The sequence below is a fragment of the Schistosoma haematobium genome, chromosome ZW (assembly GCF_000699445.3).
Source record: "Schistosoma haematobium chromosome ZW, whole genome shotgun sequence".
NCBI lineage: Eukaryota > Metazoa > Platyhelminthes > Trematoda > Strigeidida > Schistosomatidae > Schistosoma > Schistosoma haematobium.
Genome location: NC_067195.1, coordinates 87,164,486 through 87,184,381, shown reverse-complemented (window position 1 = coordinate 87,184,381; position 19,896 = coordinate 87,164,486). Strand labels below are relative to the sequence as shown.

The window sequence follows — 19,896 nt, the reverse complement described above, 5'->3', positions numbered from 1 at the left end:
GGCAAAGTTGAAGAGGAATGGTGTTTGTATATCGGGCCTTTAAGATGTTAATAAACTTCTCAGGCACACCCTTCTTCAATAGACAATCCCAGAGAACAGTCCTATCCAACGAATCGAAGGCAGCCCTGATGTCAAGAAACACTACGATTTTTGGCCTTTGAAAAGTATGACGGTGTTCTAACATTTGGCGGAGGGTGAAGATATGGTCAATACATCCTCGACCAGAACGAAACCCAGCCTGCTCCTCGCGAGTCAATCTTTCTCGGGTTTTGAACAACCTACGAAGTATGACAGAAGCCAATAGCTTGGACGCAATCGGAAGTAGACTTATCCCCCGATAGTTGTTACAGGAACAACGTGAACTCTTTTTAAAGATAGGGACAACTATCGACTCATTCCATGACGTTTGAAACTACTTTTCTTGCTTCAACTAACAATCAAATGAGTCAATTTCAAAGGAGCTGAGAAATAGTTTAAGGAACACTTACTTACAAAAAGTTTTAAATAACACTGGTTTATTACAATCGACAAAGAAAATAGCATATGAAAATCTCACAACAACAAAAACACAACAGTGAAAAAGGGTATAGTAAAATAGTAGCAATGAATATTACAAGAAATATGCAATCTTTCTTTTGTACATTATATAAAAAGACACAACATAAACCATTTAACGGATAGCAGAAACTCACTTGAAAGAGAAACACTGTAATGGTAAGGATTTAACGAAATCAAGCATAAATGTGCCACAACAAAACATAAAATAGAAAATACTTCACAGTAAGTCTTGTAAAAATGCATAGAGGCTGGAAATCTAGTAGGCGGCTGAATTGCAACAAATAACGAATCTTGAAATCGATCACAGTGGGGTAGATAGGTTTATTCTTTCTATATTCTCTTACATTCCAAATTTTAACAAAATTTCAAACCATACTTTTATGTTTGGCCTTCTCTATTACTACTAATACTATTATTATGAGACCCGGTATAACATTTTATCACACTTAACTCACTATGCATACATGATGTGGCGAATTGGGCTGATGTACATTTGCGCTAAATCACATGTTAGTTATCACTGATTGAAGTTACTAGCACTAATAATGTATCAAGTAAAATATAAACTATAATTTCACTTTTTGTTTATCCTATCCAACGCAGAAAATCACTGAGGTATATGATGGAAAAAGGTTAGGATGCTGTGGTTTTGAAGAAAATTAAGCAGAAAACTATATTATAGAAAATCCAGTAGATTGCATGTAGTTTTGGTTATAAACTGACACCAATTAAAGAACAATTGAATATTATAGTGAAATAAAGACCGGTGTTAGTACGATCCGAAATGTTACGACTGCTTATCATTGAATTTCTTCAGGACTTGTATTACTAAAGACGGGTTCTAACTAGCAGCTAACTCGCGTTTTGTATCAAAGGATCGTAAAGCTGCGGACCTCAATCCAAGTCAGTTTAGAAGGTCCGTTAATATAACCAAAAACTGATAAATGCTATTTTTTAACGTGCTCCAGCTTATATAATTCTATTACAGAGACGTGTACTTTTGCCGTGATATGTCCAAAGGCATGGAAAGAGTTTGCAAAAGGAATTTCAGTGTTGGGTTATTTGTTATTAAATAAACCGTTTAACATGACAAACAAGAAGCTAGTTAACAAGCATGATACTTGTGTAAACAGCATCCTATCAAATACCTAAAACTATGAAACACAAATTACATTGTGTTGCGACTTCAACTAATAGCCTGGTGATCGAATTGAATAGCTTACACTGTAGTGTTTAGTCAGTACTGACAATTCGACAAAATAACAATAGTTAGTTGAAGGTGGGGTACTAATAAACGCATTTTAATCTTGTAGATAACAGTAGGGATTTCGAACAATTCAAAAGTAAAATCCTATCATAGTGGTAGAATTTGGGGATCTCAGAGTACACAATAGTCCCGGATGTCATACTTTGTTAATACATGAACTTCTCTCCAGATTTCCTACCATTAGGAAATATTGTAGTAATCTTATAAATGAATACAGACTTACACGTGACGGGTTGTAAAAGATCGTCTGAGCCAATCTCACGTTTTAAATGAATTCCCCTGGGTCTTAGAGAAGAAGTCCTTGGTGGAGATTTTGGCGTTTGCTCGGCAGGAGTACCGGTTACCATATATCCGGTTCGTGGGGAGAATCCGTCATGTTTTAATGGATACCGAGGTGGAGGTGGAGGAGGTGGTGGTAAGTTGCTCGATTCTACAGAATGTGTATGTTTCCTTGAATTCATATTATGAGATGAGTGTCTTGAAGATTCATTCCCAAAGAGTGGACGAGTGTGACTAGATGATTTACTGCCCTCATTAGACTGCATAGTAAATGAGCTTCATGTGGCTTTTAGACGGATCCATGTACTTAGCAGGCATTGAAAATCTGCAAATGAAAGAGCAGGTTACGTAACGACGTTATAGATAAACAGACTATGTCTGATACCGACCCTTAAGTCATATAATTGGGAAAACAAAGTTTCAACCTAATTCAGTGAAACTGTTTAACACATCTGACATAAGAGATTAAGACAAAAATAGCACTTGAAAAGATTTCGGGAAGGTGAGAAACTGTACAAGTAACAGAACATGTATCTAAGCTGTTATTAGAATGCAGAACAATCAATCGCGACATTTACCTTGATTTCTCAAAAGCTTTTGATAAGGTTAACCACTTGTGTCTTATCAACAAGCTCAAACGACTAGGTATCAAACCACCTCTAATCGATTGGCTTACTTCATACCTGAAAAATCGACATTTTAAGGTCAGGGTTAATTTCACATTATGTCAGGCTATGGAATGTCCAAGTGGGTTCCCCAGGGCTCAGTACTAGGACCTCTTCTCTTCTTGATCTACATAAATGATCATCCACAACAGGTAACGTCAGACTTATTACTTTTTGCCGACGACGTGAAACTTTGGAGAGAGATACGAAGCCAGGACGATATACAGGCACTTCACGAGGATCTGACTCGACTTCAAAGTTGGGCAGACGATAACGGACTTACCTTTAACACTTCAAAGTGTAAAGTAGTCCATCTGCGACATGTTGCAAACTACAGTTACAACTTAGGAAACTCCTTTACAGTAGTATCCCAAGTCGAAAAAGATTTAGGAGTCCTGGTGCCCCATGATTTAAAGTCTTACGCTAACTGTGACAAAAACGCCTTCCGAGCAAACCTTGCACTGGTAACGTTGAAGCGCATTTTTGGACAGTTTGACGGACGAACTTTCCATACAATCTTCAATAGTTTCATCTGTCCCCATTTAGAGTACGGAAACATAGTACCCCCCTCCCTCACTCCAAAAGGACAAGGTCACTTTGGAGCGTATCCAACGTTGAGCCATGAAATCAGTTCGAGGACTCAAATCTAAACCTTACGAAGAACGCCTCCATTCACTAGACCTTTACCCATTAGAGTATAGGCGTCTTCGAGGTGATTTATTAATGGTTTATAGTATTCTTAACACTTCTGGACATCCTCTTAAACACCTACTTAAGCTTAGTTCGAATAATAACCTAAGGGGTAACACCCAGAAACTGGAAACACAACATAGCAAGACGGAATGTAGACACAACTTCTACTCCTTAAGAGTTGTCAAAAGCTGGAATTCGCTGCCAGCCGAGCTAGTCCAAGCGACTTCTCAGGAGTCCTTCAAGAGGCAATTTGACCTATTCTTAAGGACCAAGAACAGCATCACATTATGATTTACCAATCTCTTTTCCTCTTTTATTGTTAACATACCTAGGTTGCTGCCTGGAGGATTTGGTGATCCCCTGCTACCAGACACGGAAGCCTGTTAAGCGAAAGCTTCTTCTATTCCGTCCACAACCATTTGAACCATTTGACATTATAAGTTGTTAACATATCTTATGTATGTAGAGGAGGGTTATTGTGTACTACGACCAACTTTTGCTCATCTTATCAAATATAAACAGGATGGAATTATTGGAGAAAACGTCTGAGCAGTTAACCATAGATTAGTTTGCGTTCACCTAAGAATTTTGAGTGATATAAGTAACATAGCTAAAAAATATCTAAATCTCGGAAAAAGGAAGTATGGATACCATACCATGGTATAATATCTGGGTTTTTAAACCTAGATTATTTAAAGCTTAGGACTGAATATAATGTAAATCACCAGCGTAGATGATCTATGTCGAATGGTTGGGCGCCTAGTGACTTACGGCTTACTGACATTCCATTGACCCTAAAATAACCTATCTTATTTAACTGGGAACTCAGGGAAATCCATTTCACTCATATGTAAAAAGATATTGACAAACACTACCAATTTCTAAGATCTTCGTTATCATACATAGATATATATCTCATTATTACCTGGGAACCATTATCTGTAGACGGACTTATTGTAAAAAAAAGAGGAAATTGACAGTCTCTGCGTGCAAATGAATTCTTGAGAGTGAAGCCAAAATCTTCTCGACTATAATGTAGATAAAAACTCTATCATCCTAAGCGACCCAGAAAGGTAGACAAACACCAAACGGCGTAGCGCACAATAACGAAAACCGCCTTTTCGAAGTCTGAAGCTGGTTTCAAAGGTTTCGAAAGAGATCAAAAGTTTTGATTATAGGAGCTTTCAATCACTGGCATCCCAAACAAATCATCAGAGTCGGAAATCAGAACAAAGTGGGGCTAGTATGAGGTATTTTGCTGACCTCTTAAAGATATTCAGATTCAGATCTGTTCAAATGGTTCAAATGGTTGTAGACGGAATATAAGAAGCTTTCGCTTAACAGGCTTCCGTGTCTAGTAGAAGGGGATCACCAAATCCTCCAGGCAGGAACCTAGGTATGTTAACAATAAAAGAGGAAAGGAAATTAGGGACAGAAGGCCTACGGCCTATGTTATTCCACTTCTAGTAAGCTTCTATAGGTGTCTAGTTTTCTCGTCAATGGGTCAATTGAAGGTGCGGACACAACTGCTTCGGGTGACAGGTTCCAAGAATTGATGACTCGTTGTGAAAACCTGTCTGCCACGAGTATTTTATTCGTTCTTGGTTGTTTCAGTTTCAGTTTCAGTTTGGGAAGGACAGGAGGCTCGATGGCCTATGTTAGTCCTGGCAATGGTGGTCTCTCAGTTGATCCAACTTCCTTTTGAAAGAGTCGACGGACGGAGCCTCAACCACGTGCTGAGGTAGTGAATTCCGCTCGTTGATGATTCGATGGGAAAGTCGATAGTTAGCTGACAAGTAATTTGTTCTCGGCTTATGAACTTTTTTGGAGTGTCCTCACCTGTTATGTTCTCTGAGGTGTCCCGATCTAGTGGCAAGGAGAAGCTGCTTTGTATGGTAAACCCTGAAGTTCTGGAATTGCACGGGTAGCTGCCCTCTGTACTTTTCCCAGGATATCCGACTCACCTGGTAAACAGGGTTGCAACCTGTAAGCAGTTCTGAAGCTTAGTTCTCACTAAGATTGTGTATACTGTAGTGAACATGGTCATATCTGACTTGGTGAATGTGTAACAACTTAGGTCGATTACTTATGAGTTGGCCACAAACAAATAATTATATATCAAAATAATAAAGCTCAAGTGTTCATTCACTTCCTTACTTCGTATAAGCATTATATTTCCTATTATCTTATATTGAACGTTGAGAAGCTTTGTGTGTTTGAATAGATCATCTCCAGCTCCACTGTGACTGTACCACGAACTAAATAAAGACCTATCCACCACTAGCCTGATTTCTTTTATCAACAGAAGGGGGGTTACATACCGGCACGAAAAATGTTCACCTTAAAGCCCGTAGGGTTCTAAGCCCATTAGCTGCAACTTCCCATCAGTGTGTGGTGGTCTCACTGTCATCCCAAGATCCTTGTGAGACCAGACCACGGGTACCTACTCACCACTGTATCTTCAAAGTGCATGTAGACGCACTTTCCCATGTTGATAAGCATCCACCTTTTAGACCGGCTAAACACAATATTTAAGTGCCTGAAATTCGAATGTATCTGCATCTTCTGATAATTTTTGCCAGATCATCAGCGTATAGCAGCATTGGGATCTCAGCTATGCCTGAGAGTTCACCTGAATACAGTATAAAAACTAAAGGACCTGGGACAGAACTCTACGGTACTCTGCTAAGTACTGGTTTCCAGGTGGAGCATTTGAAATTCATACTTACTTTATTTCTAGGACCTACCAGGGAACCCATTAGCAATTTTAAGAGAGGTCCGGCAATGCCAAGATTGTACAACTTCAAGAGCGACCTGTAGTGGCTTTGCTCCGTTAAGCAATCACCTTTGTAACAGTTAGTATATAAATCCCGCGGCACATCGAGCCCATTGAAGCAGAGAGGCGAATATGTGTGTGAGAGCGAATACAGAGGCAAATTTATGGTCAAATCGCATAAAAGCACAGCAAGACAAAGCGAAAACTAATAACAGGATTCGCGTAAATATATACATGGGAAGAGAACGAATCATCCAGCGATATTTAATTGGTCAACATTTGAGCTGGAGTCTGTCATGTGATCAAGCACACACGTTTTGCAGATATGATAGCAATCATAATAGTGCAAAGAAACACGCGAATTGTTACTGTTCGAATAGCATCGTCTGTCAAGTTAGTTATTAAAAGGGCTTAACCGAAACCACCCATAATCTGAATGGATTGTAGGATAGTTTCTATAGTTTTATTCGTTTGCACCTTATCAAATGCTTTGCCGAAGTCTATGTAGACAACGCCAACTAATTTTCCTTTGTCCATAGTCTTTTGTTCATTGCTACCCTGCTATAAGGAGATATGTTGTTCAGAATAAACCTTTTATGAAACTACGCTGTTTTCCGTTTAACAAGTTACTAGTTTCCACGAATTTCATCATGATCTGTCTGACTATTCTTTCCATTATTTTAACTACAACACTGGTGAGGCTAACAGATCTGTAGTTTGAAGGAAGTTGTCTTGACCCTGTTTTATGTATTGGAGCGACAGTAGGTAAGTAACTCACCTTGATCAAGTGACATACTGAATATCACAGTCAGTGGGATTGCAATATATTGTGCAGTTAGTCTCGAGATTCCGGGATGTAGTTCACCCGGTCCTGTTGACTTTCCCATGTCTTAGGTATTAAGTACACCATCTCGACTGAATCAATGATGAGCTTTTACTTGAGGATTCCAGATGAGTCGCTAAGACAATATATAGAAGACTGAAGATTCAACTGCCTATAAACATTATATATAGCGGATGCATTTCATTACACCATTCTGCAATTACAGTTTTCAATGTTCTCCATACACACTTTGTGTTTGGACAGAAGATAAATAAGCAATTGTTAAGGTAAATAAATCCACAAAATAAGTATCTTTGTAAGTCTTCGAAGCTTAAACCAACCACACTAGATTAAGTGGACGAACTCCACCTGGAGTCTCTTAGCCAAGCATCCGCATAAAATCATAATTGGATATGCTATGCAACGAGAATATTGGGAGATTTGAAATTTATGTGCATTCAAGAAACCCGTTATAGGCGGCATAATATTCCTACACAAACACATGCACAAAGCTACACGGTTCTAATCGGACCACACTAATCAGAACGAGATCGGTCATATTTGCGTCATCAAAAAATTTAGTAGGTCGATAGAAGACGTGAGAACCAGGAGAGATGACATAGCTGTAAATCACCACCACCTAATTGCGTCCAGGATGAAACTGAAGCTAACGATATGTTAGACAACTGTGAAAAAAGCCGTACAATAGTTCAATACAGCCTTCTCTCCAGATACTGACAAACGCAATCAATTCAAGATAGTTCTCAACAAGAGGCTCCATGTCTTATAGAGCCTCTTCGAAGAAGAAACAACTTCTCTGGTGTGTGATGTGTGACAGACAGCTATGAACAATGGCTAACGTTACCGTTAGTACATGCCGGTAGTTTCCTGAATGGCTTGTGGCAGACTGCTTGAGGTTGAGGAAGCTGCAAGGTTCCTTGCAATTTTCAGATGACTAACGGGTGTGAGCAGAGAGTTTTGGAGCGTCTGCAGTCGTGGTGAGCGTTAAAACAAGATTGCGATTATTAGAGATATCTGTAATATCATTGTATGTTAACTGAGCCTTTTCTTGAACGAGACAAACCTTGATACTGTGATTCTGGCAATATCCAGTATTAGATAGAGATGCAGCTATTTCTTTGGTGTTTGTTTTGGAGAGGAACGAGAACCGCTTATACCTGATGAGGAAGCTTGTATGTTAAAAGTTGTCTAAAATAACCGTGGTTGTAAGTCTGCTGACCAAATGCCTCTCAATGAAATACAAAAAATGATCAGTTGGTACAAATACCAAACCAACGTAAAAATAATTAAGCCCGATAAACGAATTGGTCAGACATCATTGAAACTTCAGTGCCCAAATACGTCCATCAGTCTGGTAGGTATGATGCGATTTGGTTGGGAGAATTTGTTAAGAGAGCTAGTGACTGGACAACACTGATGGTGCGATGTGTACTACCGATCTTGACAGATGTAAGTAGTATGTTTCATCAGTCAAAAGTGAAGCGCTTGGCGATAGAAAGTTAAGAAATTCAGAGAAAATAGAATGAGAACAAAAAATGATTGGTGTGGAAACGAATGCACAATGAAGTCTGAGACGATTGATTGACATTTTCATGAGGGACAGTCGAGTTCGAAGCGATTGATTAACATTTTGCAAATGAAATATTTACTGTTTGATTGTCGTATTTTTCTAAGATGTTCAGTAATTTTGTGTTTAAATAGATTCAATTGTCCCTGCTTGTGTTCACGTTCATTACATTCGGTTTCGCTGCCAAACAGGATGAGGGGAGTGTGGTATTCTGAGGACGCCGTCGCGGAAGTGCAGCTAAGATGCTACTTGGGAAGGACTGGTACGGGGAGGTGACATCGAGTGAAGTGTTCTAGCGAGTAGAAGTGAATGTAGTAGGTGCCCTATGAAGGAAAGTGAACGGTAGGGTGTGAGAGGACAACCTTCACACGAATTGCCACCCTCTAAATAAATAATGTAAATACGTATTTCACATGAAAAGTTTTCAATCACATTTTGTTCACATAAAATGTACTTTATCCAAAATATTAATTACATACTTCCTCACGCCTGTTAATACAAATGGAGAATAGGCCACAGAACAACATTCTACAACCCACTCTGTACTCCGCATTCCATTATAGTTCTATCCAATTCTTGTTCATTCTTCTAATATATGTCTCCATTTCTCAGTGTAATGTGTTCTTCGGTCTTACTCTCCTCAATTATCTTGCCTTGAGGATTCCATGAGAGGGCTTGCCTTGTGACACAGTACATTCGGTGCATTCCTCAATGTGTCCTATCACCTTTCAGCACTTCTTCACGACTTATTATTGCTCAGCTTGAATCTCATTTGTTCTCTCCCACAACAGGTTGTTGCTGATGGTGTCTGGCCAACGGATCTGAAGTATTTTGTGTAGACAACTGTTGATAAACACTTGTATCTTCTCTCTTGACATCTGTATTGAAAATTATGAACTCGGTGTTAGTTGGCAAACAGTTGTTTTGAGTTCCAGATATTCTCCGATTGTGGATATTCTGCTCTTACTTTTCCGATCCCAGTCTTCATATCTGCATCAACTCCACCGTGTTCATCAATGATGCAACTCAGATATACAAAGGTTTTTACATCTCTTAAAGCCCCTGCGACAAGTGTGATTCGATTGATGCATGTTGTGTTGTATCGGAGAATCTTGCTTTTCCCTTTGTGTATATTGAAACGTAGTGCTGCTGAAGCTGCTGCTACACTAGTCGTCTTCTCTTGTATTTGTTGTTGTGTTTGCGATAGAAGAGCCAAATCATTTGAGAAATGAAGATCGTCCGGCTGAGTCCTAGCTATCCACTGTATCCCATACTTTTCCCTCCAGATGTTGACGTCTCCATGATCAAGTTAATCATCAAGAGAAAGAGTGAGAGTAAGCAATGCTGCTTGACACCGCTCTTTACTTCGAACGAATCTGTCAATTTTTCTATATGCGCGATTTTGCAGTTTAATCCATCACATGAATTCTGTATGACTTTGACTATTTTCTGAGGCACACCGTGGTATCCAAGACGCCTCCATATTATTGTCCTGTTCACGCTACCAAATGCTTCTTCGTAGTCAATGGAGTTAATGTAGAGTGACGAATTCCACTCAGTTGATTGTTCCACAATGATCCGTAATGTCGAGAGTTGGTCTGTACACGATCGATCCTTACGGAAACTAGCTTATTGGTCTCGAAGTGGGACGTCTACGGAGTCCTTCACTCTGTTTAATAATACCCTGCTGAAGACTTTTCCTGGTATTGAGAGACGAGTGATGCATCTGTAGTTCTCACACTCGCTGAGATCGCCCTTCTTCAGTATCTTGAAGAGGTTTCCTTCCTTACAGTCTGTTGATACTACTTGTTCTTCTTCCCAAATCTCGCTGAACAGAATGTGGAGTATCTTTGCAGTTACCGCTACGTCTGCCTAAATGGTTTGAAACATTTTTTCTTGTTAGGTTTTTTTACCGAGCTAATTTTCCACGAGAAATGGTCGTTAACCCCATGCCCAACTGTTCTCCTTTATTCTGGCTTGAGACCAGCAATAGCCCAAGAAAGGCTACAGGTTTGGGGAAATTTTGTGGAAGTCCCACAGGTCTGGGGAAATTTTGGGGGTTTTGTGCCATTTCCTCAAAGTTCACTATAGCGGCTTTCCCAAACTGGGTCGAATTTCCCCAAAAATTGGGAGCTCGGGATAATGTGGATCTTTGTTGGACTGTCAAAATATCTGTCTTTTACATACAGAGAACAATGAAAACTTCATGACTAAATCATCCAACTTAGAGAAGAAAACTCTGTCAACGTTATTCATCTAAGATACGGATCTTTTTCATCATCTTAAATCATATTGTTAATTGTATGATAGAGAAAAAGGTGAAATGAAAAGATTTTAATCCTAATGAATATTAGTCGTCGACTGGTAATCTTAATGTTAACTTTACTAGGTATTCACTGATTATCGAATTTGAGAACTATGAAAATAATGTTTAGGTTTTTGAAGGAAAGCTTTTGGATATGATTTGTAGTTGTCAAGAAAGATGCAAACTTACATCGTACTTCATCATGTAACAGTTCAACTAACTGGTTAATGAAGCCTATTATTATACGAATGAGTGACATATATTTGAAATGAATATGAAGTTAATAATCTCTTAAGATGTTCTTGACGATTATCAGAAATTTGAAAACCATCTCCTAGAGTTTTATTACTAATTGCCTGAAATCATTCACTGAGTTATGCATTTATATAGTACTTACTCATACCTGTTACCTCACGTCGTAGAGAAACATAGGCCGCCCACCAGTATTTTCCATCCATCCTTGTCTTGTGCAATCCTTTTGAGCTCTTTCCAGTTGTTATTCATCCTTTCCATATCTGCTTCTATTTCCTGACGTAATGTGTTCTTCGAACTTCCTCTTTCCCGCTTTCCTTCACGATTCCAAGTTAGCGATTATCTCGTGATTCAATTTGATGATTTCCTATATGTATGTCGTATCTACATCTAAAGCTTTTCCCTAATTACCTCTTCAAGTGGAAGCTGGTTTGTTTACTCCAAAAATAGACTGTTGCTGATGGTATCTGTCAAACGGACATTGAGTATCTTGCTTAGACAACCGTTTATAAATACTTGTACTTGATGATGGTTGTGGTAGTTCTCGAAGATTCATCTCCATTCAGTAGGACTGTCTCGACGTTCTTATTGGAGATTGTGACTTTCATATCAGTTAATTGTTGTTTTAAATTCTATATGTTATTTCACTGTAGGAATGCTGTCCTTACTTTAACAATCCTTGCCTTTACATCTGCATCAGACCCTCTATTGTTCATCGATAATGTTGCTACCCGCATACATGAAAGATTCCATCTCTTCCAAAGTTTATTCATTCTACTGTAGTGTGACGTCGTGTTGCGGTTGATTATGATCACCATTACAGGAAGACTACGTGCCAGTTAACCGATAAGTTCCCACGTAGGCCAAATATCAGGAGTCAGTTTATGACTGTAGTCGAAATGTATTTGTTGGCGATCTCGTAGCATCAAAAAAATACCGAAATCATGCCAGGTTACAAGTGTGGTTACTGAGCGTAATCGAATTCGTACATAGTCACAATCAACGGAAGAATTTATGTTTTTAGTACAGTTAAACAAACAAGTACAGTAAAACAATCCCTGGTACAACTGGTTATAATAATAATTGTCTTTATTATACCAATCGCGTTCTCTTGATAAAAGTAGGTCACTACACTACTATACATAAAACAAGTTTATAGACAAAGCTTGTTTGTTTGTTTCTTTGAAATTTACATAAAATTTACACCTTTATCAAATCATAACATACTACTTACTATTTCAGTAGAGTACACACGTATGCGAGAGAGAGAGAGAGAAAGAGAAAATAAGTTATATCATTATAATTTGATGAAAGATGAATTGAAATGATCATTTCATAAATTTATTGATGTGTTACAAATTTATTCATTCAATCAATTCAAATCTATCACTGATCAAATGAATGATTTAATTGAACTTGAAATGAATTCCCATTTTACATTTGTGTCATTGAATCATCATACATTGTGTTCTATGTAAATCTGAAAAAAAACTGTACGGTAAAACAACATTACTTTTGTTTTTTTTGAATGAGAAAATATCTGATCATTTGTATGAGTAGTCTCTGGAAAATAAACTTCCATAGTGTGTGTGTTTTCGTCAATATCTGTGGGTGGGTGGAAGCATGGGATACAGTGGATAGCTAGGACTCAGCCGGACGATCTTCATTTCTCAAATGATTTGGCTCTTCTATCGCAAACACAACAACAAATACAAGAGAAGACGACTAGTGTAGCAGCAGCTTCAGCAGCACTACGTTTCAATATACACAAAGGGAAAAGCAAGATTCTCCGATACAACACAACATGCATCAATCGAATCACACTTGTCGCAGGGGCTTTAAGAGATGTAAAAACCTTTGTATATCTGAGTTGCATCATTGATGAACACGGTGGAGTTGATGCAGATATGAAGACTGGGATCGGAAAAGTAAGAGCAGAATATCCACAATCGGAGAATATCTGGAACTCAAAACAACTGTTTGCCAACTAACACCGAGTTCATAATTTTCAATACAGATGTCAAGAGAGAAGATACAAGTGTTTATCAACAGTTGTCTACACAAAATACTTCAGATCCGTTGGCCAGACACCATCAGCAACAACCTGTTGTGGGAGAGAACAAATGAGATTCAAGCTGAGCAATAATAAGTCGTGAAGAGGTGCTGAAAGGTGATAGGACACATTGAGGAATGCACCGAATGTACTGTGTCACAAGGCAAGCCCTCTCATGGAATCCTCAAGGCAAGATAATTGAGGAGAGTAAGACCGAAGAACACATTACACTGAGAAATGGAGACATATATTAGAAGAATGAACAAGAATTGGATAGAACTATAATGGAATGCGGAGTACAGAGTGGGTTGTAGAATATTGTTCTGTGGCCTATTCTCCATTTGTATTAACAGGCGTAAGTATGCAAGTATGTGTTCATGTCTTTTCTCAATATTCGTTTTCAGTAGTCATAGAGAATTTATACCCGTTAATAATCAATTCAAAGTTTTGTCTCTTGAGTCGATTAAAGGCAGACCACAATGGAACACCATGAAGCACTGAATGCCGTTTCTTCCTAGTATTGAACTCCTCAGTAATGCTCATCTACGATCACACTCGCGGAATTTGAATACAGTATCTTCAATCTGATTGAAGTTAAACATTAGCATCATTGGATACCGACTCAGCGGTATAAACGTTAAGCGTTCTCGCGCGAGATCGAAAGTCCTGAGTTCGTGGATATGCATCGCTGAGGGGTCCCATACTAAGAAGAAACGGCCATCTAGTGCTTCCAGGTTTTCCATGATCGTCTAACGTCGATCCATCCATGATATCAATCCAAGCTTCGACTTCACTGATTCTCTTCTTTGACCAAAGTAGGAAGTCCCTTATCCACACAAATATGTTTCCTCAGATCTCGATCCCACTTAGCTTATATAGTATCTGGTCGTGGGAACTTTATCAAAAGTATTACCGAGGTCAATGTAGGCTACATCTTTGGTTAACTTTTGATCTTTAAGAGCCCATCAACTTTCATGTGCTACTAATATGTTTGTGAGACATGAACAACCTCACCTAAAGTCGTACGTTTTTCAGAAAGAATCCGGTATTCGTATATATACTTAAACAAATCCTTCCGAATAATTCTTTGAAACTTCAACAAGTACGCTCGTTAGGCTTACGGGTTGACAGTTCTCAGATTTGTTTCTCGCACCTGTTTTGGAATTACGACATACTAGGCGTCGTTTTGGTCTTTTGGTAGTCGATCTTAGGTTACAAATAGATTAAAACATATGCTTATGGGATTTACGACAAAATGTGCTAATTCCTTTAGTAACCTAGGTTGCATTTCATCGGATCCCATGGGTTTGCTCATATCAAGCTTATTTAGTAGACCAAATACATAGTTTCTTTAATAATTATAATGTCCAGATTATGAGCGGGGTACTTTTCGAAACCTAATTTGATTCTGTTTCTACTCTATTTGGCTACTTAGTCTGTAGCGTGGCGTCGAGTCGGGATTACCTATGAACACCGCTACCAAGAAACACGTGCCAAGTAAGTCAGAAGGAGAAGGTTGAACATAACCAAATAAATCCATAAAATCCCCGAGAAGCCAAATATCAGAAGGCAATTAATGGACCAAATCGAGATATATTCGCTGGCGATCTCGTGGTATCGAAAGGATACCGAGATCGTGCCAGGATACAAGCTTGGTTACAGAACGTAACCGAATTCGCGCGAAGTCACAATCAAAGTGTAAGAATAAGAATGGAAGCACAATATAGCTGTCATTAGCACAGTCAAACAAAAGCACATTAAAACAAGCACTGGAACAGTTGGTTATAATAATAATTGTTTTTATTAAACCAGTCGTGTTCTCGTGATAAATGTGAGTCACTACAAGTCTATACACCTTTAGCAAGGTGAATCTAGAGATATCTTTAGGCATTAGCTGGTTTATTAGATCTTTTATCAGCCTAATGTCATTCTCGAAACGAGATCTGTGTTCTGAGCTCTCACTCTCCTTGGCTCGATGAGAGATAGCTGACCTGTCACTATGATCAGTCTTCGATTTTCCAACTATTATCTGCGGGACTGGCTTCTCTTCAACAACATTAGGTCGTTTCTTACTCTTTATTTGTACTCATTCATCATTAGAGTAGTAAACACAGTCACTTTACATGCATTGTTAGATCGTGGATGATTTTCGATGACTTGGGTAGTCAGGCTGTTGTTTCTCTTGCTAGAAACAGACCTAGCCTTATGATTAGGTTTTCTAGGAGTTTCCTATCTGATAATATTTGGAGGAAGAGGGACAGAAGAAACTTCCTTTCTTGAGCTTTAAATTCTAAAAGACTCAATTTCTTACAGATGGAATTAAGAAACAGGTGGTTAGGTGAAAATAGTTATAGAAGATTTAGAGCGGCTTGGTGGTAAATGAATAGAATTAGAAATTGGAAGGTTAGGTAATAAGTAAACAAGATTTGGAGAGTCTAAATAAGCTTAGAGAATTGGATGAAGGAAGAAACCGATAAGTGAAAGGATTAGTTCAGTGTACATACAATAAGAATTCCTTATTGCTACTGGTTCGGTAAACCAGAGAGACGCTGTGTTTTATTTATTTGCTGATAGTTTGAAGGACTGGGGAATGTCAGTGATATGTTCAGTATTGACCGAATGCTTAACTATTACATTATTCAGACTGGTTATGCCTCTCAGTCTCAAATTCTATTTTAGGACTTCATTGCTCCCTCACTGAACCTTTTATATTTTGAACTCCATTTTCAGATGACCTTACACTCGTAAACTATTTACGTTCTTACTTACTTACGCCTGTTACCACAAGTCGTGGAGGAGCATAGGCCACTCTTCAGCATCCTCCATCTAACTCTGTCCTCGAAAATCCTTTCCAGTTGTTATTCATCTTTTTCATGTTTGCTTCAAATTTTTGGTGCAGTGTGTTCTTTGGCCTTTCTCTTTACCGTTTCCCTTCATGATTCCAAGTTGGCCTCGTGATTCAGTTTGATGATTTCCGTAATTTTACTGCTAGTATCGGGTCAACAATGGACATCAGGTATCTTGTATAGGCAATGGTTTATAAATACTTACACAATTTTGTTGGCCGTTATGTGAGTTCTCCAAGTTTCATCTCCATCAATAGGACTGTGTTAACGTTCTCATTGAAAATTATGACTTTGATATTGGTTGAAAGTTGTTTTGAATTTCATATGTTCTTTAACCGTAGGAATGCTGTCTTTACTTTGCCAATCCTCACCTTTACGTCTGTATTCATTCCTCCACATCCATTAATGATGATGTTGTTGAACAGGTACGTCAAACTTTCCAACTGTCCCACAGTTACTCCATCAAGTGTGATTGGATTGCTGTTCTCCGTGTTGTATTTGATCACCATGGTTTTCCCCCTTGTGTATGTTGAGGCCCCTTGATGCAGAGGCATCTGCTAAACTGATTGTCTTGACTTAAATTTGTTGATGTGTATAAGATAGACGGATCAGGTTATCTGAGAAGTCTAAATCATCTAGTTGGACGCGAGCTGTCCATTTTATTCAGTGCTTTCCATCAGATGTCAAGGTCTTCATAACTGAGTCAACCATTAGAAGAGATAGAGTGGGGGAGAGTATGTAGCCTTGTCTGACTCTGTCCCTCACTTGGAATGTATATATCAGCAGTCCTCTATGCACCACTCTGCGGTGTTGTCCGTCGTATGAATTCTCTATGATGTTGACGATTTTCTTATCTACTCATTCCATAGTGTCGAAGAAGTTTCCATAATGTTCTCCTATCCACACTGTCAAACGCTTCCTCATAATCAAGGAATTTGATATATAGTAAAGTAGAAACATAATTGCATGTTATCTGTTTGAATTAGTTTTACACTTTTCTGAATGAAGTTCACACTAACTTCTTAGCCTCTTGGTTTCGATGAATATTGACTAACTCAATTTCATCATTGTACTGTGATTATACTTCGATATCCATTTCTAATTTGAATTATTATTTCGTTCATTTGAGATTATAACAGTTCACATGATGCCCACTTTTTCGTTTATCATTACATTCTAACTTAATAATAGATAGACACCAGTTTGTGGGCTAATCACTAAAATAAATGTTGTTCAACAAAAAAAACTGATTTCCCAGTAAATATTAAAACAATTAAATAAATTCCATCTAGTCATTCAGAAAACTTGGAAACACCGGATGGTCGTTTCCTCCTAGTATGGGACTCCTCAGCAGTGCACATCCACGATCCTACACTCAGGGCACGGACGCAAGACCTTCGTTCTTGCGCATAAAAGCCCAACCATAATGGTGGTATAACATTGATCAGCCCATGATCTCAATTAAAAACTCAACAATCTACACAATCCTCTACTAATCATTAAGAAAAGTTAAGGTAGACTCAGTTAAAAAGGCTTTTTGAAAAAGATTTATCACTGATTGTTGATCTGTGTTATACGTTTCTAGTCCTATAGTACTGAACAGTTACTTACTTACTTACTTACACCTGTTACTCCTCGTGAAGGAGCATAGGTCGCTCACCAGCATTCTCCATCCAACCCTGTCCTGGGCAATCCTTTCCAACTCCTTCCAGTTGTAATTCATCCTTTTCATATCTGCTTCAATTATCCGACGTAATGTGTTCTTTGGCCTTCCTCTTTTTCGCTTCCCTTCAGGATTCCAAGTTAGCGCTTGCCTCGTGATGCAGCTTGACGATTTGCGTAATGTATGTCCTATCCATTTCCATCGTCTTTTCCTAATTTCTTCTTCAGCTGGTAGTTGGTTTGTTCTCTCCCACAGAAGGCTATTGCTGATGGTATCCGGCCAATGGATGTTGAGTATCTTGCGTAGACAGCTATTTATAAATACTTGTACTTTCTTGATTGTGGTTGTTGTAGTTCTCGAAGTTTCAGCTCCATACAGTAGAACTGCCTTGACGTTCGTATTGAAGATTCTTACTTTGATATTGGTTGAAAGTTGTCTTGAGTTCCATATGTTCTTCAATTGTAGGAATGCGACCCTTGCTTTGCCAATCCTCGCCTTTACGTCTGCATCTGAACCTCCATGTCTATCGACGATGCTTCCCAGGTATGTGAAGGATTCTACATCTTCCAGAGTTTCGCCATCAAGGGTGATTGGATTGCTGTTCTCCGCTTTGAATTTGAGGACCTTGGTTTTCCCTTTGTGTATGCTGAGGCCTACTGATGCAGAGACTCCTGCTACATTGGCTGTCTTTATCTGAATCTGTTCACGTGTACGTGATAGGAGGGCTAGGTCATCTGCGAAGTCCAGATCGTCTAATTGGTTCTGAGCTGTCCATTGTATTCCGTGTTTTCCTTCAGATGTCGAGGTCTTCATAATCCAGTCGACCACCAGAAGAAAGAGGAATGGAGAGAGTAAACAGCCTTGTCTGACTCCGGTCCTTACTTGGAATGCATCTGTCAGCTGTCCTCCATGCACTACTTTGCACTGTAGTCCGTCGTATGAGTTCCGGATAATATTGACAATCTTCTCAGGAACTCCGTAGTGTCGAAGAAGTTTCCATAATGTCCTCCTATCTACACTGTCGAATGCCTTTTCATAATCAATGAAGTTGATGTATAGTGATGAGTTCCACTCAACTGATTGTTCGACGATGATCCGTAGTGTTGCAATTTGGTCTGTGCACGACCGATCCTTTCGGAATCCAGCTTGTTGATCTCGAAGTTGGGCATCTACTGCATCCTTCATCCGGTTCAGCAACACCCTGTTGAAGACTTTCCCTGGTATTGACAGTAGTGTAATGCCTCTGTAGTTTTCACATTTGCTCAGATCTCCTTTCTTTGGAATCTTGATGAGGTGTCCTTCTTTCCAGTCCATTGGCACTTGTTCCTCCTCCCAAATCTTTTTGAATAGAGGGTAAAGCATGCTTGTGGTTACTTCGACGTCTGATTTCAGTGCTTCAGCTGGTATGTTGTCGGGTCCTGCTGCTTTCCCGTTCTTGATTTGTCTGACGGCCATTCTAATTTCTTCCGTCGTTGGTGGGTTGACATCTATAGGAAGATCTGTGTGTGCTGCTTCGATGTTCGGTGGATTCATTGGAGCCGGCCTATTCAGGAGTTCCTCGAAGTATTCTACCCATCTGTTTCGCTGTTGTTGAATTTCAGTGATTGGCTTGCCTTCTTTGTCTTTGACCGGCCTCTCTGGTTTACTGTATTTCCCTGACAGTTTCTTCGTTGTATCGTAGAGCTGTTTCATATTTCCTTCTCTAGCAGCTTTTTCTGCCGTCGTTGCTAATTCTTCCACGTATTTCTTCCTGTCGGCTCTAATGCTCCTCTTCACTTGCTTGTTTGCTTCTATGTATTCAGCTTGTGCTTGGACTTTCTCTGCTCGTGTTCGGCTGTTGTTAATTGCTGTCTTCTTGTTCTTCCTTTCTTTGATCTTGTCCAGTGTTTCTATAGAGATCCATTCCTTATGATGGTGTTTCTTTAGGCCCAGAACCTCTTGACACGTTGAAGTCAATGTTTCTTTGATGCCTTTCCAGTTGTCCTCCATGGTAGTTTCTTCTTCCTTCAGTAGATCTTGAAAGGCTTGGAATCTGTTGTTGAGAGCTATCTTGAATTCATTGAGTTTGTCAGTATCTCGAAGGAAGGCTGTATTGAACCTTTGTATTGCTGTTTGTCCACTTGTCCAG

General features: G+C 39.1%; 1 protein-coding gene across 1 annotated transcript in view; it reads right to left on the bottom strand.

Annotated features, from left to right (window-relative positions):
- The window catches only part of CHT3 (Chitinase 3), a 32,449-nt gene extending 27,870 nt beyond the window's left edge, over positions 1-4,579 (bottom strand). Inside the window, exons 1-2 of the mRNA XM_051212599.1 lie at positions 4,388-4,579; positions 2,049-2,429 (exon numbers count right to left, since the gene is read on the bottom strand). Coding sequence (XP_051072791.1) covers positions 2,049-2,370 — 322 coding nt within the window. The 5' untranslated portion in view covers positions 2,371-2,429; positions 4,388-4,579. The remainder of the gene's footprint in view (positions 1-2,048; positions 2,430-4,387) is intronic.
- Positions 4,580-19,896: the final 15,317 nt, after the last annotated feature.